General features: G+C 39.3%; 2 protein-coding genes across 2 annotated transcripts; both read left to right on the top strand.

Moving 5' to 3' along the window:
• The first annotated feature begins 13,413 nt into the window (after window positions 1–13,413).
• Window positions 13,414–15,122, top strand: LOC142180816 (uncharacterized). The gene is made up of 2 exons (XM_075252905.1): window positions 13,414–13,744; window positions 13,795–15,122. The coding sequence occupies exons 1-2, from the start codon at window positions 13,414–13,416 to the stop codon at window positions 15,120–15,122; spliced, it is 1,659 nt and encodes a 552-aa protein (XP_075109006.1).
• A 6,515-nt stretch (window positions 15,123–21,637) lies between these two features.
• LOC142180815 (uncharacterized) lies at window positions 21,638–22,576 on the top strand. The gene has a single exon (XM_075252904.1). It carries the CDS (start codon window positions 21,638–21,640, stop codon window positions 22,574–22,576), a length of 939 nt encoding a protein of 312 aa, XP_075109005.1.
• The last annotated feature ends 4,300 nt before the right edge of the window (window positions 22,577–26,876 follow it).

Below are 26,876 nucleotides of genomic sequence, written 5' to 3'. Positions count from 1 at the left end.
TTACTCGATCAGGTCATACCTACCTCCCGAATCCTCAGCAACTTCAATATGGCCGGTGAAGCAATGGAAGGAGAGATCACCCTCCCGGTTAACATATCCGATGCAGTTCAAGATACCAGGTTCCACGTCATTAAAGGTGACACGAGGTACAATGCTTTGCTCGGTAGGCCATGGATACATAACATGAAGGCGGTACTATCGACCCTGCATCAGATGATGAAGTTTCCAACAAAGGACAGAATAAAGACAGTGTATGGAGAGCAACATGCGGCGAAAGAAATGTTCGCGGTCCTTGAAGAGGTACCGAATTCTGTACACTCCACCTCGGAAGAGTTGGAAAGCCAACAAACCCCCGAGGATGATGAAGAGGATTTCTTCGCTCCTAGAACCTTCATTGCCCCCGAAGAATCGGATGCAACAAAGTCAACTGTTGAAGAACTGGAGCAATCTGTATTGATCGAGCATCTCCCAGATCGGAAGGTATACATGGGGACGGGATTAACCCCCGAACTCAAGAAAAAACTCATTCAATTCTTTATTAACAACCTTGATTTCTTTACCTGGTCCCATTTAGATATGACAGTGATCCCATCGGATATAACTACCTATCGACTAAGTGTCGTTCCTGTTACAACCCATGTTTTTGTACCTGAAAGTACGTCGTGAGTCAATTGATGTAAGCTCAAAAAGGATGAAATCCTTCTACAAGGACAAGGAAGGTTTGCCGAAGTGTTAAGCAAGTCAAGATGAATATGAGACTTGTTAATCATGATTTAAATGGGTTTAAAGCCATGATATGACTATATATGATGTTTGGTTATGAAATATAAAGTTTGAGAAAAATCGAATTTAAGTTGCGGAAAAACCGACTAAGGATTTGCCTTGTAATGGAGCTTTTTGAGAAATACATTTAATGAGCTATATATGGTCTTTTTGGGGAATATTATATATCAAATTGAAGGTCTTGAAATTTAGTTTCTAATGCTTTTAACCGTTCATTCATACGATATTTGGATAAAAAGATATAAGCATATGAAGGAGGACCTATGCGAGGGTGCCAAGTGACACCTTTTTGACTTTTGGAAAAACGGGATATTTACATCCCAATCTCGTCTCCTTCTCCATTATTCCAGATACCTCGACCAAATAGCACCCTCAATCTCCCCACAAGTATTTTCAATAATATTATCATCCCGGGCACGAAATCAAGTAGCGATAACATCAAAATGATCCCTGCGACGTAAATATCGCTATATCACCTCTCTTTTTCTTTATAGTTTGAGTTTTGGAAGGTATTTAATAGTTAAAAAAATTCATAATTTCTGGTTTTAAGCTCTTAAATAACAAGGAAGGTTGATTAATTCATTTCATAATAGTTAGAACTTACGGGACGGTGATTGGAAGCTGTGAGTTCGAGTTATTTGACTTCAATGGACTGTTTTTGGGCTGTTTCGTGTAGCTTTTGGGCTGTATATTTTGCTGTTATTTAATGGAGTTTTTGGAAGATAAATGGTGTGTAGAAACACCACTTAATAGCGAAATGATGGATTAGTCAATCTTTGTAATATTTTCGGGGTGTTGAACACTACTACAGTCGTCGTTTTTGGTATGAATTGATTGGGATGTGTTGCGCTGTTGTAAGATAAATATTACATGGATTTCGACTTGCATCCATTGTAGGAGGTAATTATATTGTGTTCCTACAGGCGCTTAAGGTTATCTTGACATTGGTTAAGTTAAATGGATGAACTAGATATGAACTAGTGAATAAAGTTGCTAATTAAGAATAATTGGAGTTGTGGATCATCTTCTTTGTTATGGATATATGGTATGAGGCTTGAATTATTGATGAATGACTTCATTATCATGTTAATGATACTATTAAGTTAAAGTAAAAAGTCTATAAGGGATAATATGGGGTATACGAATTCCAATTGGAGTTTGTCGCTCGTCGTAAAATAGTTATGACTTGTTGTTGTTTTATGGTGTCTTGTTATTGATAATTATGTATTGCTGGATTTCTCTGGTAATTGTTGTTGGTATATGATATTGGAGGGGGCTCTTGTTATAGGGGAGATGCTGCCCGAATTTATATAAACGAGCTACAAGTTTAAGTTGCAGACTTAGCTTTTATTCAACACTGATTTTGAATCTCTTTATGCAATGGTAGATTGAGTTGAGTTGTTTGAAGAGTAGCTTGGGAGGTATTAAGGACTCACCATGGTTAAGGTATGTTAAGGCACTTCCCTATTTCTTTTGGTATGATCTAAAGTGAAATGAATACGATATTTCGTAACGGATCTACTCCTAGAAACTAAGGTTGCCCATGTTGTTCTTTCCTTATAAAATTATTTTAAGCAAGTATATATGATCCTTGAATCCTATAGAAGCTCATATTGATGGTATGATATCCATAATGTTAATCGAAGGTGCAACAACCTTAAGTCACTCCAAAAGGTTTAGAACGTGATTCCATGAGTCTAGCATGCATTATATATAGCAGCTATTTTACTCTACCGAGCCACGCTATTGTAGGCTAGGTATGATACCTATTGTGCAACCACTGATCAGTTGGGTTTACCGAGCTCCACGTGGCCGGGTACAATTCTATCGAGCCTTATGATGGCCGGGTACGTGCTTACCGAGTCCTCTTTTAGACCGGGTACGATATGATGATGATGATGCCCATAGAGGCGTATGTTTTAAAAGTTTATGTATATATATGTATTATGCATTTCATGTCAGTATCCCCCAGAGGCACTCAAATGTTACATGTTGTATCTCCTCTATCTCTCTTTACATTAATGTTCTTGTTTATGCTTTCCTGCCTTACATACTCGGTACTTTATTTGTACTGACGTTCCTTTTTCTTGGGGACGCTGCGTTTCATGCGCGCATGTCCCGATTGATAGGTTGACAGTCTTCCTAGTAGGCTATCAGCTCAGCGGAGGTGTTGGTGCATTCCACTTGCTCCAGAATTGCCTATTTGGTCAGTATGCTTTGATATGTATTGATTGGTATGGAGGGCCCTATCCTGACCTTTATGATTTTATGTAGTCTTAAAGGCTTGTAGACAGATGTCAGGTTTATGGATACTTGTATGGTCTTGTTGGCCTATGTGTTGATTTTACAAATGGCCATGCCGACCTTATATGCCCGTATGTCACATGTATAAGTTTGTATATCATGTTGGGTCGTCATATGTTGAGTATTCCCTTACATTTTATTCTTGTTATCTCATGATGGGTTTCTAGCTCATTTACTCAAGATAGTATAATAAAAAAGATATGTTATGTTGGTACTCGATTGAGTAAGGCACCGAGTGCCCGTCGCGGCCCTTCAGTTTGGGTCGTGACAGAAGTGGTATCAGAGCAGTTCTGTCCTAGGGAGTCTACAAGCCGTGTCTAGTGGAGTCTTATTTATGGGTGTGTTGTGCACCACAGTTATAAGCAGGAGGCTACATGGCATTTAGGACTATCGCTCTTTCTTCTTGTTCTAGATCGTGTGATAGAGCTCAGTTGTAAGAATTCAAACTCCTAAATTTTGATTTATTCATAATACAGTGATACCTACATCCAGAAAGACAGTTGGTAAGAGATTGAATTTTGATGCGAAAGAGTTGAGTCAGAGGAACTCAATTTTGCATCATGCTTATGACGAGCAAATGTGGGGTCTTCAACAAATCATGTGTGTACTAAGATGTGTAAGCTTCTTGATAAGGAGTCATAAGACAAGAATATATATCCACTCATATGGTAAAAAGGAATAAGAGAATCGGAAAGTAGACACAAGTTTCAACAAGTAAAACAAGCAAGATGACGAAGTGTACGAGGTACCTAGTTAATGAAGATTATCAGTATTTACAATTCAGGCAGAGAAATGTAAGTATTGGTGTTACCTTAAATATTAACGGTGATATATACAATTGACCACTCCCATCTCAGTTGTGCCCTATGGGAGCTAACAAAAATAGTTTAAAAGAAGAAGGTGATATCAAGATTCAATTCGGGTTAGAGTAACCAAAAAAAATTATGGATGGATTGTTATCATTAACTAATGTTTCCAAAAGACGGTGCAAATGTGGTAATAGATCTCCTTGTGAGACATTCAAATGGTGAACTCTAGAGTAGTACAATCAGATATGAATACTGGAATATTCAGAAATTTCAGAAGATAGGAAGTGGGATCCTAGAAGGGACAAATATTTACCTTAGTATGACTCTAGCCCCGAGTAAAAAAAGGAGAATGCTAGGCATTCCAAAGAGCAAGTGAGATGACGCTAGGGGAGCAAAAAGGGAAAGAATTTTTTGTTGAAATTTTCAGAATAAAGTGATAAACAAAAAGTATTATCCGGAGAATAAGAAGAGAGTAAAGGAAGCATCATGAGTAAGATGTGATATATGGGTGATAATAATAAATTAAAATATGACACGATGATAGAGTCTATAGTCAAGTGAAGGAAAATACAAGAGGTGACAGGCCTTGAGGCAATAAAAGAGTATAAGACATAAATTCATATCCTTATTTCAAGAAATGAGTTAGTGACTTCAACGTGATTACCAGGAGGAAAGGTTAGACCCCAGAGTAATAAAAATCAGTATGGGTTGGTGAACAAGATAAACTGAACATGAATTAGGGACTGAAGGATTTTATAATGGCGGATATCATGAGAAATTTCAAAGATAACATTCCGACAATAATAGAATGGACAACAAAATAATAACCTTTAAGGTTCATTCAGGAAGATTCTTCCCTAAAGCAAGCACGTAGAGCAAAGTTAAGCTTAAGAGACTAAGTGTGTCAGTTACATTAAGTGTCACCCTTGTGCGTAATAAATTCAATTATCCCTGGTATAGAGAGGTTACCGCAAGGCGAGTAAGATGTTAGTGAAAATGTGAAAAAAAATGGTAAGATGAAGAAGTAACTATGGAATAGTAAAGGAGAAATGCGGTAAAAGGGTGAAAGGAATGAGATAGCATCTATTCAGATCCTATAGATATGATATGACTCCAGAACATTATGCAAGTATGACGCTGGAGAGAAGCGGTAAGGGTTGCGCACCCGATGATATTGATAAATAAGTGCAAATGAACACTTTATACATAAGGAGCCAGTACGAGAGGTAACTTAAGACAAAGTAATTAACTAAAGAGAGATTACACGGAATATAGATATGAGAATGGACCAATGAGTAGTTTGTAGTTGATTCAGGAAGAGCCAAGTTATGGCTATACAAGAGGTTATAAGCAAATCAGCAGATCATGCAAGATAAACATAGTGAATCCTAATCTAGTAAATTCAGTCTCGCAGATATGATGTCGTAACCTTGAGAAATATTCAGATATGAGTTGGGTTACTAAAGGTATCGTATAAGTGTTACGGAAATAATACAGAGTGCCACTAAGGAGACAATCAAAATCTAATTTTAGAAGTAACCCTACGAGCACAAGGGCATGAAGGTATGCAACTAAGGATGTTTGTAGGCGAGTATGAACATCGAAAATTCCTTCGGGTATACAGTATAACAAGATCGTAACTTTACAAGATCCAGAAGGTCTCCTTAAGTACTACAAAGAAAGACTAGCGGAGGAAATAAGGAAGAAGGCTTCAACATAAGCATAACGATATAAAGAAGAAATGATCTTGTAACAACAGTCTCACTACAATATGGTATACACTCCATAAAAAAGTGGCACCTATCGTGACTAATGAACGGGAAGTCAAAAGTGATATTTGATATCATATGAGTTATAGGAAATTCAAGTATTGGTGGGCAATAAGATAAGCCAAGTATTCATGCAACAAGTGGCATAACGACCATGAAAAGTGATTGATTACATTTAAAGAATGTTGAGAAGGGACGAAAGGAATTATTCAATCAGTGATCCAGAGTTAATTACGTTATGAATGCACTTAAGACTTCAGAGTTATATCCATGCAGCATATATGTTGACATTTACACAGCTATAGGAGACTCTGGTATAAGTTAAAAGAAAGAATTAAGTCCACATCACCTATAAAGGCTTGAATTGTTAGAAGATTATATCATGGATGCTACATAGAGTCCATGAAAGGCTAATGTAATAGCTAATACCCTAAGCTGAAGATTGGAAGATAGCCTAAGCTTAATTAAAGGCTGAGAAGGAAGAGGAAGCTCGAAAGTTACATCATGAGTCCGATTGTTAGACCCAGATGATTATAGAAACCGTAACTCAAACCATAGCAGGAACACTTTTAATAGCAGAGGTATAGAAGAAATAGTACAACAATCATATTCTATAAAATCTCTACGATAGAGCAATTAGAAGAGTACCAGCCTCATAAGACATTAATACGAAGCTCCCACCAGATTGTGTATGTACCAGGGTTGCAAGTATTATAGCAGAGATTTAAGGTATGGATGTGAATTCCACCAATGTAGAAGGGAGGTTATGAAATTGATAGAAGATACGGTGCAAACTTAAAGGTAAGTATGGTAAATGTGAGTGAGAAGGTGATAATAATAGGCAAGGTTTCAGGATTAAACCTGTCAAAACTAGAGGGCTGATGCTTTCCATGAGCTATAGAAAGATCGGTACACTTTAAATGAACTCAGAGGAGTCTAAGAACAGGAGCAATTAGAAGAGATGGAATACTGCCCTGGTAGTAGAATAAGGGTGTAATTGTGATAGTTAAGAGAATGACATTTGGGCCTTCGATTGAGTAATGATTTAACGAAAAGGGATTTCATGGATGGCACGATATTAGAATGCCCCCGTAAGATGAATACGTTGGGATGTTATGAAAATACAGTTATTGAAGTGTAGTATCGTCCCTAGGTGCATCAAGAAAATCACTTCAGATGTTCCCCGATGAGACGCGAGCCTTAGTGACAATGTATTACATCCGAGACGATGGTTGGAGTTAGTGAAAGACTATGATTTTTATATTTTATATCATCCAAGGAAGGCGAATGTAGTAGCCAATGCCCTCAATCATAGATCTATGTGTAGCCTATCATATTTACAGGCATAAGAGAGTGAGATAGCTTGTGAGATTCATCTGCTAGCTGATCTTGGAATTCGATTACTAGATGCAGGTGGTACCAGAGTTACTACTTAGGACATGGAAACCTCTTCTTTAGTAACTGAAGTGAAGGAATGTCAGTATGAAGATCATGTGCTAGATTATTAAAGAGATACAATGCCTCAAAAGGAGAAGACACTATTTGAGATTACAGGAGATGGAGTCCTCAGATATCAAGGTCGATTATATATTCCTAATGTGGCAGGGTGAGATGGAGTACTCAGATGTCGAGGTCGATTATATGTTCCTAATGTAGTAGGGTTGCGCCGACAGGTTATGGGACAAGCAAGGAGAAAATAACCTAGAATTGTGTAGCACACCTCGATAATAATACCAAGGCTATAAAATGAAATATAGCAATAGTCATACATTCAGCAAAGTACCAAGCGAAGAGCTTAAGTATACCTATATATGCAGAGAGGAACATCATGTCATAGTTCTATATATGTATTCACAAAGTGAATCCAAAAGATTGGCAAAAAGCTGGAGGAAAAAAGGAGAGAAGATTCGTACATAAAAGGACATAGTCATATAGGATACATCATAGAAGGTAGTCGAAGTTACGAGATTGGAAGAACTCCGGCCATAATTTGCGAGGTGAGAATAGGCCTAAAGAGGGGAATGCCCTGGTTTTTAAATTTATTCACAGAACAATTACCTAGATGGCAAAAGGACAATATTAAAGTATTCATAAGAGCCATATGGTATGAGAAAGAGAAGCGCATCAGTCAACATTCGAGGACGAATGTTCCAAAGGGGGGAATAATATTACAACCCATGTTTTTGTACCTGAAAGTACGTCGTGAGTCAATTGATGTACGCTCAAAAAGGATGAAATCCTTCTACAAGGACAAGAAAGGTTTGTCGAAGTGTTAAGCAAGTCAAGATGAATATGAGACTTGTTAATCATGATTTAAATGCGTTTAAAGCCATGATATGACTATATATGATGTTTGGTTATGAAATATAAAGTTTGAGAAAATCGAATTTAAGTTGCGGAAAAACCGATTAAGGATTTGCCTTGTAATAGAGCTTTTTGAGAAATACATTTCATGAGCTATATATGGTATTTTTGGGGGCATATTATATATCAAATTGAAGGTCTTGAAATGTAGTTTCTAACGCTTTTAATCGTTCATTCATACGATATCTGGATAAAAAGATATAAGCATCTGAAGGAGGACCTATGCGAGGGTACCAAGTGGCACCTTTTTGCCTTTTGAAAAAACGGGATATTTACATTCCAATCTCGTCTCCTTCTCCATTATTCCAGAGACCTCGACCAAATAGCACCCTCAAACGCACCCTCAAGCTCCCCACAAGTATTTCCAATAATATTATCATCCCGGGCACGAAATCAAGTAGCGATAACATCAAAATGATCCCTGCGACGTAAGTATCGCTATATCACCTCTCTTTTTCTTTATAGTTTGAGTTTTGGAAGGTATTTAATAGTTAAAAAAATTCATAATTTCTGGTTTTAAGCTCTTAAATATCAAGGAAGGTTGATTAATTCATTTCATAATAGTTAGAACTCACGGGACGGTGATCGGAAGCCGTGAGTTCGAGTTATTTGACTTGTAATGGATTGTTTTGAGGTTGTTTCGTGTAGCTTTTGGGCTGTATATTTTGCGGTTATTTAATGGAGTTTTTGGAAGATAAATGGTGTGGAGAAACACCACTTAATGGAGAAATGATGGATTAGTCAATATTTGTAATATTTTCAGGGTGTTGGACACTACTATAGTCGTCGTTTTTGGTATGAATTGATTGGGATGTGTTGGGCTGTTGTAAGCTAAATATAACATGGATTTTGACTTGCATCCATTGTAGGAGGTAATTATATTGTGTTCCTACAGGCGCTTAAGGTTATCTTGGCATTGGTTAAGTTAAATGGATGAACTAGACATGAGCTAGTGAATAATGTTGCTAATTAAGAATAATTGGAGTTGTGGATCGTTTTTTTTTGTTATGGATATATGGTATAAGGTAGGAATTATTGATGAATGACTTCATTATCATGTTAATGATACTATTAAGTTAAAGTAAAAAGTCTATAAGGGATAATATGGGGTATACGAATTCCAATTATAGCTTGTCGCTCGTCGTGAAATAGTTATGACTTGTTGTTGTTTTATGGTGTCTTGTTATTGATAATTATGTATTGCTGAATTTCTCTGGTAATTGTTGTTGGTATATGATATTGGAGGAGGCTCTTGTTACAGGGGAGATGCTGCCTGAATTTATATAAACGAGCTACAAGTTTAAGTTGCAGACTTAGCTTTTATTCAACACTGATTTTGAATCTCCTTATGCAATGGTAGATTGAGTTGAGTTATTTGAAGAGTAGCTTGGGAGGTATTAAGGACTCACCATGGTTAAGGTATGTTAAGGCACTTCCCTCTTTCTTTTGGCATGATCTAAAGTGAAATGAATACGATATTTCATAACAGATCTACTCCTAGAAACTAAGGTTACCCATGTTGTTCTTTCCTTATAAAGTTATTTTAAGCAAGTATATATGATCCTTGAATACTATAGAAGCTCATATTGATGGTATGATGTCCATAATGTTAATCGAAGGTGCAACAACCTTAAGTCACTCCAAAAGGTTTAGAACGTGATTCCATGAGTCTAACATGCAATATATATAGCATCTATTTTACTCTACCGAGTCACGCTATAGTAGGTCGGGTACGACACCTATTGTGCAACCACTGATCAGTTGGGTTTATCGAACTCCACGTGGCCGGGTACAATTCTATCGAGCCTTGTGATGGCCTGGTACATTTTTACCGAGTCCTCTTTTAGACCGGGTACGATATGATGATGATGATGCCCACATAGGCGTATGTTTTAATAGTTTATGTATATATATATGTATTATGCATTTCATGTCAGTATCCCCCAGAGGCACTCAGATGTTACATGTTGTATCTCTTCTATCTCTCTTTACATTAATGTTATTGTTTATGCTTTCCTGCCTTACATACTCGGTACTTTATTTGTACTGACATCCCTTTTGCCTGGGGATGCTGTGTTTCATGCCCGCATGTCCCGATTGATAGGTTGACAGTCTTCCTAGTAGGCTATCAGCTCAGCGGAGGTGTTGGTGCACTCCACTTGTTTCGGAATTGCCTATTTGGTCAGTATGCTTTGGATATGTATTGATTGGTATGGCAGGCCCTGTCCTAACCTTTATGATTTTATGTACTCTTAGAGGCTTGTAGACAGATGTCAGGTTTATGGATACTTGTATGGCCTTGTTGGCCTATGTGTTGAGTTTACAGATGGTCATGTCAGCCTTATAGGCTCGTATGTCACATGTATAAGTTTGTATATCATGTCGGGTCATCATATGTTGATTATTCCCTTACATTTTATTCTTGTTATCTCATGACAGGTTTCTAGCTCATTTACTCAAGATAGTATAATAAGAAAGATATGTTATGTTGGTACTCGGTTGAGTAAGGCACCGAGTGCCCATCGCGGCCCTTCAGTTTGGGTCGTGACAGACCCCATGTACAAACCGGTGAAGGAAAAAAGGAGACCCCAATCTGAGATAAAGAATGCATTCATCAAAGATGAGGTAACGAAGCTCCTCAAGATAGGGTCTATTAGGGATGTAAAATATCCCGAATGGCTGGCCAATATGGTGGTAGTTCCCAAAAAGGGGAATAAACTAAGAATGTGCGTAGAATAAAGATCTAAATAGGGCATGCCCCAAGGACTCATTCCCACTGCCCAACATCCTTTTCTCGATGCCTATTCGGGGTACAATCAAATTTAGATGAACCCCGAGGACAGAGAAAAGACTTTGTTCATCACAAAGTATGGTACGTACTATTACAATGTGATGCCCTTCGGGCTAAAAACACTGGGACACATACCAACGCCTAGTTAATAAAAAAAACCTAGTTCTCTGGCGACCGGCGATTTGCGAAGAAAAATCACGAGCAACTCTTTGAGGTCGTGCATGGCCTCTCCGGCAGGTGACCAGCCCCTCCGATGGCTGGTTTGCCTCCCCAAGCTCCCCCCGTCGTTCCTAACAATACTACACAGTCCAAAACACCACTAGATTACTCCAACATTCTTAAACCTAATACGATCAATGTGAGCATGGAAGGTAATGCAACTACGAGGGCTACTGTTGATCCAATCCCAATGCGAAGAGCAACTTTTGTCAATGGGCAGCCTTTAGTTACGTTCACTGAGGCAGAAGTTGATTCCATGAACGTGATTGAAGGGCTTCAATATGAAGTAGTTGGTAAGTTTGCGTATGGCTGGCCAGAACTCTCAAAAATTCGAAGGATTGTTCCTTCTCAATGTGGCATCAAGGGTGAGTGCAGAATTGGTTACCTTAGGGACAGACATGTGCTCATTCGTCTGACTTTATGGCAAGACTTCATAGAATTTGCGTCAAAAGGTGCACATTATGTTAAGGACAAGTCTGGCATGGAATATCAGTTGAGACCTCTTGTTTATGATTCAAGATTTAAGGCTGGAGAGGAAACACCTATGGCTATGGCATGGATTTTGTTTCAAGGTTTGTTGCCTACTTATTTTGTCAAAGAATGCTTGTTCTCTCTTGCTTCTGCAGTGGGGAAACCATTACATTTAGATTTGGCTACAATTAACAAAACTAGACCTAGTTGTGCTAGGGTTAAAATCCTTGTTGATTTGTTAGCGGATCACCCCAAGAAAATAAGGATGAATATTGTCAATGAAGCATCAGGAGAGATTAGAACAGAGTGGGTTAATATCAAGTATGACATGATGCCTAAATATTGTAAGGACTGTAGACTTCAAGGCCATGATGACTTTGAATGTTGGAGACAACATCCTGAACTAATGGAGCATGATAATGGTAAGCAGGCTACAGATGACAAGGGTAAGGGACAGAGCAAAGAACCTTTAATGATTCCATAAAGTGGGAAGGTTGTTGGCAATATTGGAGAGCAATGGAAAGAGGTAAGGGACAATCGTGTGAAAAATAATTTGCAGATCAAAGTGGAAAAGCAATAGTTCAGTAGATGGTATCAATATGCAGCACAGTCAAGTCTCTAATCAGAATATTGAAGCAACAGGAAAGGAGATTGTACCAACTGCTGGACATATTCAACAAGTAACAGGTAACACAAGAAAGGAGATTGACCCAACAAATTTTCAGAATCAACAGAATGGTGGTAATCCTAGGAGAGAAATTGTTCCAGTTGATGTAGTGCCTAATCAACAAATTCAAGTTGCTAATAAATTTGCAGCTCTAGAGGATCAGAATGATGATGAAAGGGAAAACAATCAGTTGGTGGTGGTTGAAGAAAATACTGAAGCAAGAAGTCCTATTACAACTGGAACTTTAAATCCTAGGGCTATTGAATTTAATCCTAAGTCAGTTGGTATTGGAAGTTCATCAAAGAAAATAAATAGCCCAAAACATCCTGGGAAAGGGAGGATAGTAGAAGAGGGAGTACAAAAAGAATCTACAGCATCATGGGTAAATAGAGCTTTTGCAGGAAATTTGGTTGCAACAAATCAATCATGTCAGGAGATCCCATATCAGGAAACTGATGTGGGTGCAGCAGTCAAGGTGTCCAAATTGAATGAAAGATTACAGCTTGATGGAAGGAAGATATGGTGTGCTCAGACTGAAAAGGATTCAGAGGAAGGAGAACTACCTGAGGGTGCAAGTGGAGAAGAAGAATCATCTGATGAAGAAAAGGAGGAAGAGGAGCAAAGAGCTAATGGAAAGGCCAGCAAAGATCAGACAAATGCAAATGACAAAACTGGGAAAACTAATGAAGCTATAGCTGATCAAGGTGAAAAGGAAACTGCAGAACCAGCAGCTCTGGCTGTACCACAGATCACCAGTCCAAATCCTAGTAGAGTTTTGCCTCCTGCTAAACCAAATATAGACACTGGGCCTGGTGCTGAAACTACAATTGAAAGGAATGAAGAAGAAACTGAGAAGGACAATGCTGGGGAGAATGATAAGCAGGCTGTGGATTCAGGAGGGAATCAGAATTTAATTCTTACTATAGGAAAAGATCAGAATGTGCAACAAAAAGATCACAGAAGTATGATTCCTATTCTCATGAATACACAAATTGATGATCCTATAGAGAACAGGGGTGATGATGATAACATGAAGGGTAGAGGAAGAGATTTGGATGCTGAATCTACCTGTCAAAATTTTAAGCAGATTGCAAAACAAGGTGACCTTTCACCTAGACATATGGATAGGGGCAAATCAACTGGAAGAGGAAAGAAGAAGCAACCAAAAGACAGCAATCAAAGTGTAATTCCTGGGGTTCAAACAAGAAGGACCCTCTCTAAACCTCACAATTAATGATGAATGCCATTATATGGAATGTGAGATCAGTGAAGTCTATGCAGGCCTTTGAGAAGCTTATCACTATGCAAAGACAGCATCATTTTAAATTTATAGGAATCATGGAACCAAAGCAAAAGAGGAAGAAACTGGAAAGATATAGGAGGAGAATTGGTATGCTACAGGCTTTCTCAAATGTATCTAACAAAATCTGGGTGTTTGTGGATGATGATCATGGTGTGGATATTGTGTATGACTTGGAGCAGCAATTGACTTTAAAATTTACAAACCTGGATATTCAAATTTCTTTTGTGGTCACATTTGTATATGCAAAATGTGACTCCATTGAGCGTATTGAATTGTGGGACAGTCTCTATAATTTGGCCTCCGATATGTCCTAGCCTTGGCTTGTGGGGGGGATTTTAATGTTACATGGGATGAGGAGGAGAAGTTTGGAGGACTTCCTATTTCTCTAAATGAAATCAATGATTTTAGGCACTGCATTACCACCTGTAATCTTAGCGATTTGGGATTCAAAGGTAGTATATACACATGGTGGAATGGGAGAGGGGAAGCTGATTGTATATTTAAAAGGTTGGATAGGTGTCTGGGCAATTTGGAGCTGCAGCAGCTATGGCCTGGCATCGAGGTAACTCATCTCTCAAAAATTGGTTCCGATCATAGCCCAATGCTATTGAATTTCAATCCTAATGCTGCACCTATCAAGAAGGCCTTCAAGTTTCTGAATTTCTGGTGCAAGCACTCAACTTTCAAAGAGGTGGTATTGCAAAACTGGAAAGCAGACTTCACAGGTGATCCATTTTTTGTGTTTAATCACAAGCTTAAAAAATTGAAGAAAGCTTTATCATTATGGAGCAGGGCAACATATGGTGACATTTTTCAAAAGATTGCTAGTCTTGAGGAGGTGGTCTTAGTTCATGAAATTCAATTTGAGAGGTTTCCTACTGTTCAGAATAGAGAAAGGCTGCAGAAGGTTCAAGCAGAACTCCTTAGATTTCTAGCATTCGAGGAAGAATTTTGGAAACAAAAGTCTGGAATGTCATGGTTTCAATATGGTGATAGAAATACAAAGTTCTTCCATGCTCAAGTAAATGGCAGGAGAAGAAGGTTACAGTTGAAAAGAGTGCAAGATTCGAATGGCATTTGGCTTGAGAATAGTAAAGATATGGCTGATGAAGCAGTGAGATTTTTCCAAGCTCAGTTTCATGAAGACACAGTTTCTACAGCATTTGATATCTTTGATCATGTACCTGCATTGGTAGATCATGCCCAGAACAAGGAATTAATTCAGCAACCTACGAAAGAGGAAGTTAGGCATGCAGTTTTTGGATTGAATGGTGAAAGTGCAGGGGGTCCGGATGGATTTACTAGAAGTTTTTTTCAAACTTGTTGGGACATAATTGGTGATGATATAGTAGACATGGTGAAGGCCTTATTTAATGGACATGATTTTCCCAGATATGTAACACACACAAATTTAGTGTTACTACCAAAGAAAAAGGAAGTGGTCACCTTCTCAGATGTGCGACCTATTAGCCTTAGTAATTTTGTTAATAAAATCTTTTCTAGGGTGGTGCATGGAAGACTAGCTGTGTTACTTCCAAACCTCATTTCTGAAGAACAGACTGGATTTGTAAAAGGCAGGAATATAGTAGAGAATGTTCTCTTAACTCAAGAGATCATTGTTGCGGAAGCCAAATGTATATAATGTGAATACGTCACAACTACTATACTAAAAATTATGACAGCCTCCAAATAATAAATAAGACAATAAAGCAACAATAAAGGGAACACCAGAATTTACGAGGTTCGGCTAATTTTGCCTACTCCTCGGACACAACCAATATTTTATTTCACTCCAAAAATACAAGTGAAATAATACTAAAGAGAAAAGATACAAATGCCTTAAACAGATGAGAAGGCAAATGAGAGGTGTATTTAAATCCTAAACATTAAGCCTTCTTTTATAGGGGGAAAACCCCCCCAACTATTCATTTCCCACCGATGTGGGACAAACATTTCTGCCAACTACTTTAACAAATCTCCACCTTGGCAAAATTCCACATCTTCAATTTTCTCTCAATAACAAATTTTGATTGTGTCTTCATCTTCAATCTTCAGTTTTCAACAATGTTGATCAAATCTATACAATGTTGAAACTTGACCGCAGTCACCACCTTTGTCATCATATCAACAGGATTCTCCATAGTATGAATTTTCTTTACCGTGACTCCACCTTCTTCTATGCTTTCTCGTACGAAATGATACCGAACATCAATGTGCTTCGTCCTTGCATGATAAACTTGGTTCTTCGCTAATTGAATAGCACTTTGACTATCACAAAAAATTGTGATACCTTTTTGTTCAACACCAAGCTCCTTTAGCAATTCTTGAAGCCAAATTGCCTCTTTCACAGCCTCTGCAATAGCCATGTACTCTGCCTCTGTTGTAGACAAAGCAACTGTTGACTGCAAAGTAGACTTCCAACTAACTGGTACCTTTGCAAAAGTAAACACATAACCAGTAGTTGATCTTCGTTTGTCCATATCACCCGCAAAATCTGAGTCACAATATCCAACTACAAACTGATTGTCTTCCTGCTCAAAAACTAACCCGACATCTACAGTATTATGAATATACCGTAGAATCCACTTCACAGCTTGCCAATGCTCCTTCCCTGGATTATGCATATATCTGCTAATAACTCCAACAGCTTGTGAAATGTCAGGCCTTGTGCAAACCATTGCATACATCAAGCTACCAACAACATTTGCGTATGATACCTTTGACATATAGTCTCGTTCAGCTTCATCCATTGGCGACATAGTAGTACTTAGCTTAAAATGGGGAGCAAGTGGAGTACTAACTGGCTTAGTCTTGTCATCTATGCCAAAACGTTGTAGTACTCTCTTCAAATATTCTTTCTGAGATAAACAGAGTTTCTTTGAACGTCTATCTCTAATTATCTCCATGCCAAGAATTTTCTTTGCCTCACCCAGATCCTTCATCTCGAACTCCTTCTTCAGTTGAATCTTCAACTTATCAATTTCTTCCGAATTCTTGGAAGCTATAAACATATCATCAACATATAGGAGAAGATATACAAAGGAACCATCTTTAAGCTTTTGCAAATACACACAATGATCGTATTTGCTTCTCTTGTACCCTTGCCGCAACATAAACTCGTCAAATCGCTTGTACCATTGTCTAGAAGATTGTTTCAATCCGTACAACGATTTTTCAAGTTTGCACACCATATTTTCTTTTCCAGCAACTTTGAATCCTTCTGGCTAAGTCATGTAGATTTCCTCTTCCAAGTTTCCATGTAAAAATGCAGTTTTTACATCCATCTGAACTAGTTCCAAATCTAATTGTGCTACCAAAGCCAACATAATTCTAATGGAGGAATGTTTTACAACTGGAGAAAATACTTCATTGTAATCAATTCCCTCCTTTTGAGCATATCCTTTGGCCACCAATCTTGCTTTGTAGCGAACATCTACTTGGTTAGGAAATCCTTCCTTCTTTGCAAATACCCATTTGCACCCAATTGCTTTCTTTCCCTTCGGGAGATTGGCCAATCTCCATGTATGATTCTGATGAAGGGACTGTATTTCATCATTCATGGCAATCCTCCACTTATCTTCTTCTGAACTTTGGACAACATCTTTATAAGTGGTAGGAACATCATCAGCTACAATTGAGGTTGCACAAGCAACCGTCTCTATGAGACGAACAGGTTTCGTTATTGTTCTTTTTGGCCTGCTGGTTGCTATTGATTCAAGTTGTTGTTGAGGTTCCTGAGTTGGAATCTCCTCTACTGGATCTTCTTCCAGAGGGTAATCTTCATTTGTTTCCTCCTCAACTTCTTGTGTAGGAAAAATAAATTTTCCCTCAAACTCCACCTACTTAGAAGCACCTTTATTTTGTTTGGTGTCTTCTGTTACCTTATTTACCATAGCAGATTCATCAAAGGTAACATCCCTGCTGAATATTACTTTCTTTGTTATAGGACACCATAAGCGATATCCTTTGACTCCAGAAGTAATTCCCATAAAAATAGCCTTCTTTGCCCTTGGATCCAATTTTGACTCCGTCACATGATAATATGCAGTTGAGCCAAACACGTGCAAAGAGTCATAATCTAAAGCAGACTTTCCATACCATTTTTCAAATGGTGTCTTGCCATCAATAGCAGCAGATGGTAAGCGATTAATGAGGTGGCATGCATATGTAACTGCCTCAGCCCAAAATTCTTTGCCCAAGCCAGCATTGGACAACATACACCGTACCTTCTCCAGCAAGGTCCGGTTCATACGTTCAGCCACTCCATTATGTTGTGGTGTATGTCTGACAGTGAAGTGTCGGACGATGCCATCATTTTGACAGACCTTATTGAAATGATCATTTTTGTATTCACCTCCATTGTCTGTGCGAATACACTTGATCCTCTTGCCTGTTTGATTCTCCATCATCGTCTTCCATTTGAGAAAAATTCCCAGCACTTCATCTTTGTTTTTCATTGTATACACCCACACTCTTCGAGAAAAATCATCAACAAAGGTTACAAAATAGTGCTTCCCACCCAATGAAGGTGTTTTGGAAGGACCCCAAACATCAGAGTATACATAATCCAAAATGCCTTTAGTATTATGGATCGCTGTACCAAATTTAACCCTTGTCTGTTTCCCTTTAACACAATGCTCACAAAACTCCAAGTTGCAAGTCTTTACTCCTTTTAACAATCCTTGATCTGATAGAGTTTTCAAGGATTTTCCTCCAGCATGTCCCAAGCGCATGTGCCATAGCTTGGTTGCTTCTGCCTCTTTGTCGTCACTGGATGTCACTGTCGCTGTCCCAATAACTGTACTGCCACGATAGCAGTACATATTATTATTCTTCCGATTAGCCTTCATTACCACTAGTGCACCGGAGCATACTCTCATCACTCCATTTTCTGCAATGATTTTGAACCCTTTTGATTCTAGGGCTCCCACAGAGATGAGATTCTTCTTCAAATCCGGTACATATCGAACATCTGTTAATGTTCTGATCATTCCATCATGGTTCCTTAATCGTATTGAACCAATGCCATATGAGGTAAGAGGGATGTTATCCGCTGTGTGGACGACTCCATATTCTCCTTCTTGAAATTCCACGAACCAGTCCTTGTTGGGACACATATGATAGCTACAAGCCGAGTCCATCAACCATATGTCTGATGATGTTGATGACTCTGTTGTAACTAATGAGAAGTCTGAATCATTACAATCAGCTACATTTGAATCCATAATGGCCTTTCCATTGTTATGTTTGGCCTTATTCTTCAACTTCGGACAGTCTTTCTTCCAGTGCCCTTTTTCTCCACAAAAGGCACATTCATCTTTGTTGGGTCTGGATCTTGACTTGAATCTTCCCTTCTTTGTCCTCGTTTGATTTTGAGGACGACCCCTCACAAATAGTGCTTCTCCTTCTCCACCCTTCTATTTTTCTCGCTTTCTTTGTTCATAGCTGTACAAAGCCGAACAAACTTCTCTGAGAGAAACTTCGTCATTTCCATGGAGTAGAGTAGTTTCAAGGTGCTCGTACTCATCAGGAAGTGACGCCAACAACATTAAGGCCAAGTCACCATCATCATAAGTTGTATCCATATTTTGCAAATCTGTGACCAACTTATTGAAACTAGTGATATGTTCATTCATCGTGGTACCAGGAACATAGGTGAAGTGAAACAATCTCTTCTTCATGTACAATTTATTTTGACTGTTTTTCTTCAAAAATTTATCCTCCAGTGCTTTCCATAATTTACTTGCAGAAGTTTCCTTTGTGTATGGATATTTCTGCTCTCTAGCAAGGTAGGATCGAATGGTACCGCAAGCAACACGGTTGATAATTCTCCAATCTTCTTCTCCAATAACATCTGGTTTCTTTTCTTCAATGGCCAGATCTAGCCCTTGTTGAAAAAGGACATCTAGAACCTCGCCTTGCCACATCCCAAAATGTCCGGACCCGTCAAATATTTATACTGCAAATTTCGCATTTGACACAATTCTTGTCATAAGCGAAAATGCCAATGATGACGTATTGTTGACACTTGATGTAGATTCTTCTTGTTTATTGTCACCCATCTTTGAAACAAATATTATTTAATAGCTGACGACACAAATCAAGATTATTTCCTTTCTGATGTAGAAGATCAGACTAAGCTGCAACCACAGAGCATACTCAGACAGAACCTTGACTCAGTTACCAAGATAAATCTTTTCTGATGTGGAAAATCAGACTATGCTGCAACCACAGAGCATACTTAGACAGTACTTTAGCTCTGATACCAATTATTGTGGAAGCCAAATGTATATAGTGTGAATAAGTCACAACTACTATACCAAAAATTATGACAGCCACCAAATAATAAATAAGACAATAAAGCAACAATAAAGGGAACACCAGAATTTACGAGGTTCGGCTAATTTTGCCAACTCCTCGGACACAACCAATATTTTATTTCACTCCAAAAATACAAGTGAAATAATACTAAAGAGAGAAGATACAAATGCCTTAAACAGATGAGAAGGCAAATGAGAGGTGTATTTAAATCCTAAACATTAAGCCTTCTTTTATAGGGGGAAACCCCCCCCCCCCAACTATTCATTTCCCACCAATGTGGGACAAACATTTCTGCCAACTACTTTAACAATCATCACAGACATTAGATTGAGAACCAAAGTTGGGCCAAATGTTGTGATAAAACTCGATATGGCTAAGGCATATGATCGACTGTCATGGCTGTTCTTAACTAAGGTGTTGAGGAAGATGGGATTTAAGGAAAGATTTATTGGATTGGTGTATGGAATTGTTGCAAACAGCTGGTATTCTGTGTTGTTAAATGGGTAGCCTTATGGATTCTTTAAATCGACAAGAGGGGTGAAACAAGGTGATCCAATATCACCTACTTTCATTCTGGCTGCAGAAGCATTGTCAAGAGGGCTGAATTCATTGCATAGAAATCGTCACTTCTATGGTTTTGGATTGCCCAAGTGGAGTCCAAATATTAACCATCTCTTATACGCGGATGATACCATCATTTTTTCTTCATATGATGCAACATCGCTGGGTTTGATCATGGAGGTTTTAGCAGGATATGAGGTTGCTTCTGGGCAGCTCATTAACAAGAACAAGTCAGCCATATATCTTCATCATTCAGCAGGAGAAGAGGTGGTAGACAAGGTGCAGAGAATAACAAGCATTGCTAAACAGGAGTTTCCATTTACTTACCTTGGATGTCCTATCTTCTATGCTAGGAGAAGGACGGATTACTATCAAGGGCTAATGACCAAGGTAATGGATAAGCTGCAGGACTGGAAAGGTAAGATGCTATCTATAGGAGGAAGGGCAGTTCTAATTTCTCATGTTCTATTAAGCATGCCAATTCATCTTCTATCATCAGTTAAATCCCCCACCTTATGTGATTAACAAACTGCATAAAATATTTGCCCAGTTCTTTTGGAGTAATGCAGTAGGGGTAGCAAATAAGCATTGGGCTTCATGGAGTACATTAAGCATGCCTTGTGAAGAAGGGGGTGTTGGCTTTAGGTCCTTACATGATGTTTCTACTGCTTTGATCTGCAAGCTATGGTGGAACTTTAGAACACAGCCTAGCTTATGGAATGCTTTTATGAGTCAGAAATATTGTAAGAAGTTGAATCCTATGATTGTCCCTTGGATACGTGGATCACATGTGTGGAGAAAGATGTTGGAGTGTAAGGACCTCATTGAGCATCAAATTTTATGGAAGCCTAGGATGGGATCTTCATTATTTTGGTTTGAAAATTGGACAGGATTGGGTGCACTCTATTTTGTTACCCCTCCTGACTTTGTGTGTGATGAATCCATACAGAACATATATGATGTGATGGATAATGGCCAACAAGATGAGGTGAAGATTATAGAAATACTTCCAGAAGAATTAGCAAATCACATTCTGTTACATATGAAACCTCCAGTTGTGCATGATGAGCTAGATAAACCTTTTTGGATGCTAGAACAAAGGGGAGAATTCAGTGTAAAATCTGCTTGGGAATATTTGAAGAGAAGAAATGATACTAGCAATGCATACATGAATATTTGGGTGAAAGGACTTCCTTTCAAAATCTCTTTTTTATGTGGAAACTGTGGAGGACCAAACTGTCGTTGGATGATTTTTTCAGAAGAATAGGGTATCTGATGGCTTCTAAATGCTGGTGTTGTGCTGAGCCAAAGGAGGAAAAAATGCAACACCTTTTCTTCACATCATATGTAGCTACTAAAGTGTGGAAATATTTCCTAGGTCATGCAGGGATTTCAGTGGAAGGGATCACACTCCATCAGGCAGTAACCAAATGTTGGACTGCAAATGTGGTTCCCAGATTGCAGCCTATATTGCAAGCGTTACCAGCTGTTATTTTTTGGGAGCTTTGGAAGAGAAGGAACAACTATAAACATGGGGGGTCTGTGACTGTTAACAGAGTGATCTATCAAGTCTCTACCACTATGCAGTCCTTAATCCAATACAGAAAACCAACGCTTAAAAGGGTACCACACAAATGGCCAGACATGCTAAATATGATGGAGTCTTACTTTCCTAAATTAATGTATTCTAAAGTGTTGTGGGAATGTCCAAGTCCAGGTTGGATCAAGGTAAATACAGATGGGACTTCGAGGGGAAATCCTGGGAGGAGCTCAATTGGTTATGTATTAAGAAATGAGGAAGGTGATGTAATATATGGATGTGGTAAAGAGGTGCAGGAAGGAACAAATTCTGAAGCTGAAGCACAGGCAGTTTTGGAAGCAATGAGGTTCTGTGTTGGAAATGAGTTTGTGCTTATTGAACTACAAACTGACTCCATGATGCTGAAGAATGTATTAGCTGGGGAATGGAAAGTTCTATGGACCATATATACACAGGTGGAGGAGATTAAGGATCTGATGGCAAAAAGCAATGTTACTGTGGGTCACACGCTTAGAGAGGGGAATAGTTTGGCTGACCATCTAGCTAACTATGCTTTGGATGTTGGACCTATTGTGGCACATAACTTCTGGGAGTTAGACATTCAAGGGAGGAAGATAGTGAATAATGACAAATTACAATGTCCTTATATACGAGTAAAAGTTGCGAGAAATTAGGAGAAGAGGAAGAAACAAAGGAGAAATGCAGGCTGCAGGCATTTATTGTAGTTGGGATGAAGCAGGAGGAGAATAAGATGGGCTGCTCAATTTTTAAAGGACTGAGGTGGTTGAAGCTGGGAAGTAATCTGGAGACAGGAGACAACATGGGATATTGTGATCAAATCCTTAGGGAGGAGATCAAAAATCACAATTTTTTCACTAACAGTTTGTTCTTTTTTGCAGGAAAAACTAGTGTGTCTATGCCTCATCAACTGATCAACCTTCCTTAGGTGGTATTAGCACTATGTGCTCATTCCCAGGAAGGTGTATCAGTGATGAGCATAAGCATGGAAGCGAGGAGGAGTTTCAATAATCAAGGACTATGTAAGCACTGCTGGAATTATCACCAGAAGAGGCAGCCCAGAACTGGCTATAATACAACATCAGTTGAGCCATTGAGAAGGAGGGACAGTCTGGGGATTTCAAAGCCAAATGATGGGTGGAGGCATCAAACACATCCAGTTATTTGGGCATCACATACAGGGAGTCAGGCAATGAGCTTTGCAGGAATGCGTAATTCTGCAGATCATCAGGACCAAATCGATTGGGAAGAGGCCATGATGGTCAGTTCTAATATTGTGCTTTTGTTTGCAGGAAAATATGTTGTACCCATGCTCTCATATCTGCTGCTAATTCAAAGGGTGGTATCAGCACATGTTGCTCAGTCCCTTGAAGGAGTAACAGTAGGAGGCAAAAGCAGGGGTGTATGCATATTTCTGCCCAGAAATTTAGGTAACGTACGTGACATGGGATTATTGTCAATTATGGGAACTGAGGGTTTAGTTAGTACTAAAGCACCAATACATATGGATAATACAATATCTCAAGAAGGTGGTCAAGAAATGGGCTACACGAAGGACAACTGGAGACCACAACACCAACTGCTTCATCAGGGCACATTCAAGCAAATTCTGCCCAGAATTTTAGACATTATCATACTGGACTGGGAGTTCAATGTTTATAAGTGTCGCAACTTTTTATTAGATGCAGCATGGAAAAGGGAAACTCATAACACAGAATATACACATGTGATACGTGAGTGGGACTATGATCAAAGACATGGCAGAACAAGATATGCAAATTCTTTCATGGAAGAAGATATTTCATGGCTAGTTTTTATTTATCAGTTGCTTTACCTTATTAGTTTACACAATGTGATATCAATGTTGAGCTCATCGCTCAATTTTGATAATAGAAGTTATGTAATCGTCAAAGTTTATTTCTTTTATCGTGTAAGACCTCCTGACAGTGTTATTTATTTTGATTTTATATAAATAAAAACTAGCCCAAGGCACACTGCCTAGTGGATTTATTAAAAAAACGCCTAGTTAATAAGATGTTCTAACATCAAATAGGTAAGTCCATGGAAGTTTATATTGACGATATGCTAGTTAAGTCCCTGTGTGCGGAGGACCATTTGATTCATTTGCAGGAAACATTGGACATCCTCAAAAGTTACAACATGAAACTCAATCCCGAAAAGTGCGCCTTCGGGGTAGGATCGGGCAAATTCTTAGGCTTCATGGTATCGAATGGAGGAATCGAGATCAACCCCGACAAAATCAAAGCTATCAAAGAAATTACGGTGGTAAAATAACGTAAAGGCTGTGCAGCGACTGACTGGGCGGATAGTAGCCCTGGGCCAGTTCATATCAAGGTCGTCAGACAGGAATCACCATTTCTTTTCCTTGCTCAACAAGAAAAACAACTTTGAATGGACTCTGGAATGCCAACGCGCCTTAGAGGAGTTGAAGCGATACCTGACAAGCCCGCCTTGCTCCACACCCCAAAAGAGGATGAGACACTGTATTTATACCTGGCCGTATCCGAGATAGAGGTAAGTGGTGTACTAGTTAGAGAAGAACAAGGTATGCAATTCCCTATTTATTATGTAAGTCGGACCCTGGGTGATGCTGAAACCAGGTATCCGCACCTGGAAAAACTAGCTCTTGCATTAATAAGTGCGTCTCAAAAATTGAAACCTTACTTCCAATGCCATCATATTTGCGTATTGACAACGTATCCCCTTCGAAGAATATTGCATAAACCCGAGTTATCGGGCTGACTGGCCAAATGGGCCATCAAACTTGGGGGATATGATATCAAGTATCAGCCCCGGACAGCTATAAAGTCCCAAATTTTGGCAGACTTCGTAGCTGACTTCGCTCCCTCTCTCGTACCCGAGGTCGAGAAAGAACTTTTGCTAAAAACGGGCACATCTTCCAGGATATAGACCCTATTCACTGACGGCGCCTCGAACGTAAGAGGGTCCGGGCTCGGCATAGTTCTAAGGCCACCTACGGGTGGAGTGATTAGGCAATCTATAAAAACCACAAGGTTAACTAACAATGAAGCCGAGTATGAGGCTATGATTACAGGTCTGGAATTGGCCAAAGGCCTAGGAGCTGAAGTCATTGAAGCAAAATGTGATTCCCTCCTGGTGGTAAATCAGGTAAATGGGAGCTTCGAGGTTCAGGAAGACATGATGCAAAGATACTTAAACAAAATTCAAATCACATTGCACCACTTCAAAGAATGGACCCTGGTCCACATACCTCGAGAGGAGAATAGCAAAGCCGATGCACTCACAAACCTGGGATCGTCTGTCGAGGAAGATGACATACTCCCTGGATCTGTTGTTTAACTATCCAAATCAGTGATCGAGGAAGGACACGCCGAGATCAACTCCACTAGCCTAACATGGGATTGGATAAATAAATATATGGATTACTTAGAGAGCGGGATGCTACCCGCAGACCCAAAAGAGTCGAGGGCCCTGTGAACCAAAGCAGCTCGATTCTTGCTCGACGAAAGCAAAACTCTTTACAGAAGAACTTTTGATGGCCCTCTAGCAGTATGTCTGGGGCCGGGAGATACAGACTATGTGCTCCGAGACATCCACGAGGGCACCTGCGGAAATCACTTCGGTGCTGATTCCTGAATTCGAAAAATAATTAGGGCAGACTACTATTGGGACAGTATGGAGAAGGACACCAAAGAATTTTTTTGCAAATGTGACAAATGCCAAAGCTTCGCCCCAATGATTCACCAACCCAGTGAACAACTACATTAAGTTTTGTCATCATGGCCGTTCATGAAATGGGGAATGGACATCGTCGGACCTCTACCAACGGCTCCAGGTAAAGCTAGATTTATTTTATTTATGACTGAATACTTCTCAAAATGGGTTGAAGCACATGCCTTCGTAAAAATAAGAGAAAAAGAAGTCATTAATTTCATCTGGGACCATATCATGTGCCGATTCGGAATTCCTTCCGAAATAACGTATGATAACGGGAAGCAATTCATTGGAAGCAAAGTGACTCAGTTCCTCGAGGACCACAAGATCAAAAGGATCTTGTCAACGCCCCACCACCCATGTGCAAACGGCCAAGCCGAGTCTACAAACAAGATCATCATTCAAAACTTAAAGAAGAAGTTGGAAAGCGCAAAGGGAATATGGAGAGAAATATTACCCGAAGTGCTCTGGGCATATCGAACGACTCCAAAAATCAAGCATGGGGGAAACATCTTTCTCCCTTGTATATGGCACCGAGGCTTTGATACCGGTCGAGGTCGGAGAACCTACCACTAGATTCCGACATACCACTGAGAGCTTGAACAATGAGGTCATGACTATTGCTCTCGAACTATTAGATGCGAGAAGCCTCGCTGATCCGAATAGTCGCACAAAATTAAAGGATCAAAAGATACTACAATAGGAGAACAAATCTCCGACATTTTGGAATCGGGGACTTAGTCCTAAGGAAAGTCACCTTGAATACTCGAAATCTTAATGAAGGAAAGCTAGGTCAGAATTGGGAAGGACCGTACCGCGTCCTTGGGGTAGTTGGCAAAGGGTCCTACAAACTCGGAACCATGGAAGGCGAACAACTTCCAAGCAATTGGAATGTATCAATGCTCAAACACTATTACCGCTAAAAACTCAAAGGCCCTAGGTTTCGAAGGCATGCGTTGCACTCTTTTCCTTCGATCAGGTTTTTCATCCCAAAAAAGGTTTTTTTTGCCGAGAAGGCTTTTAACGAGGCAACATCTATATGATGCCTAAGGAAGACTCGACAAGTATTCAAGGCTTCTCTTCAATCAACCTCGAATACTAGGGGGCATCCCCCCGGATGGTCACCTCCTCAGAGAAGCCAAGACGTGCTAAATGGGGTCCCGATAGGAAAACGATGTATTGGGCCATACGATTGAACGAACCATGCCCGTATAGAATAATCGAGCCCCTGACAGCGAG

This window comes from Nicotiana tabacum, chromosome 5, assembly GCF_000715075.1.
Source record: "Nicotiana tabacum cultivar K326 chromosome 5, ASM71507v2, whole genome shotgun sequence".
Taxonomy (NCBI): domain Eukaryota; kingdom Viridiplantae; phylum Streptophyta; class Magnoliopsida; order Solanales; family Solanaceae; genus Nicotiana; species Nicotiana tabacum.
Note: the sequence above shows the minus strand (reverse complement) of the source record. Positions and strands in the feature narration are given on the sequence as shown.

What these genes read in the sequence shown, in the direction of transcription:
- LOC142180816 (XM_075252905.1), top strand. Translation starts at nt 13,414, where the DNA reads ATGAATGCCATTATATGGAATGTGAGATCAGTGAAGTCTATGCAGGCC. An exon ending in AAAATGTGACTCCATTGAGC is followed by an intron (nt 13,745 to 13,794) that starts GTATTGAATTGT and finishes GATATGTCCTAG; the next exon opens with CCTTGGCTTGTGGGGGGGAT.
- LOC142180815 (XM_075252904.1), top strand. Translation starts at nt 21,638, where the DNA reads ATGGCTTCTAAATGCTGGTGTTGTGCTGAGCCAAAGGAGGAAAAAATG.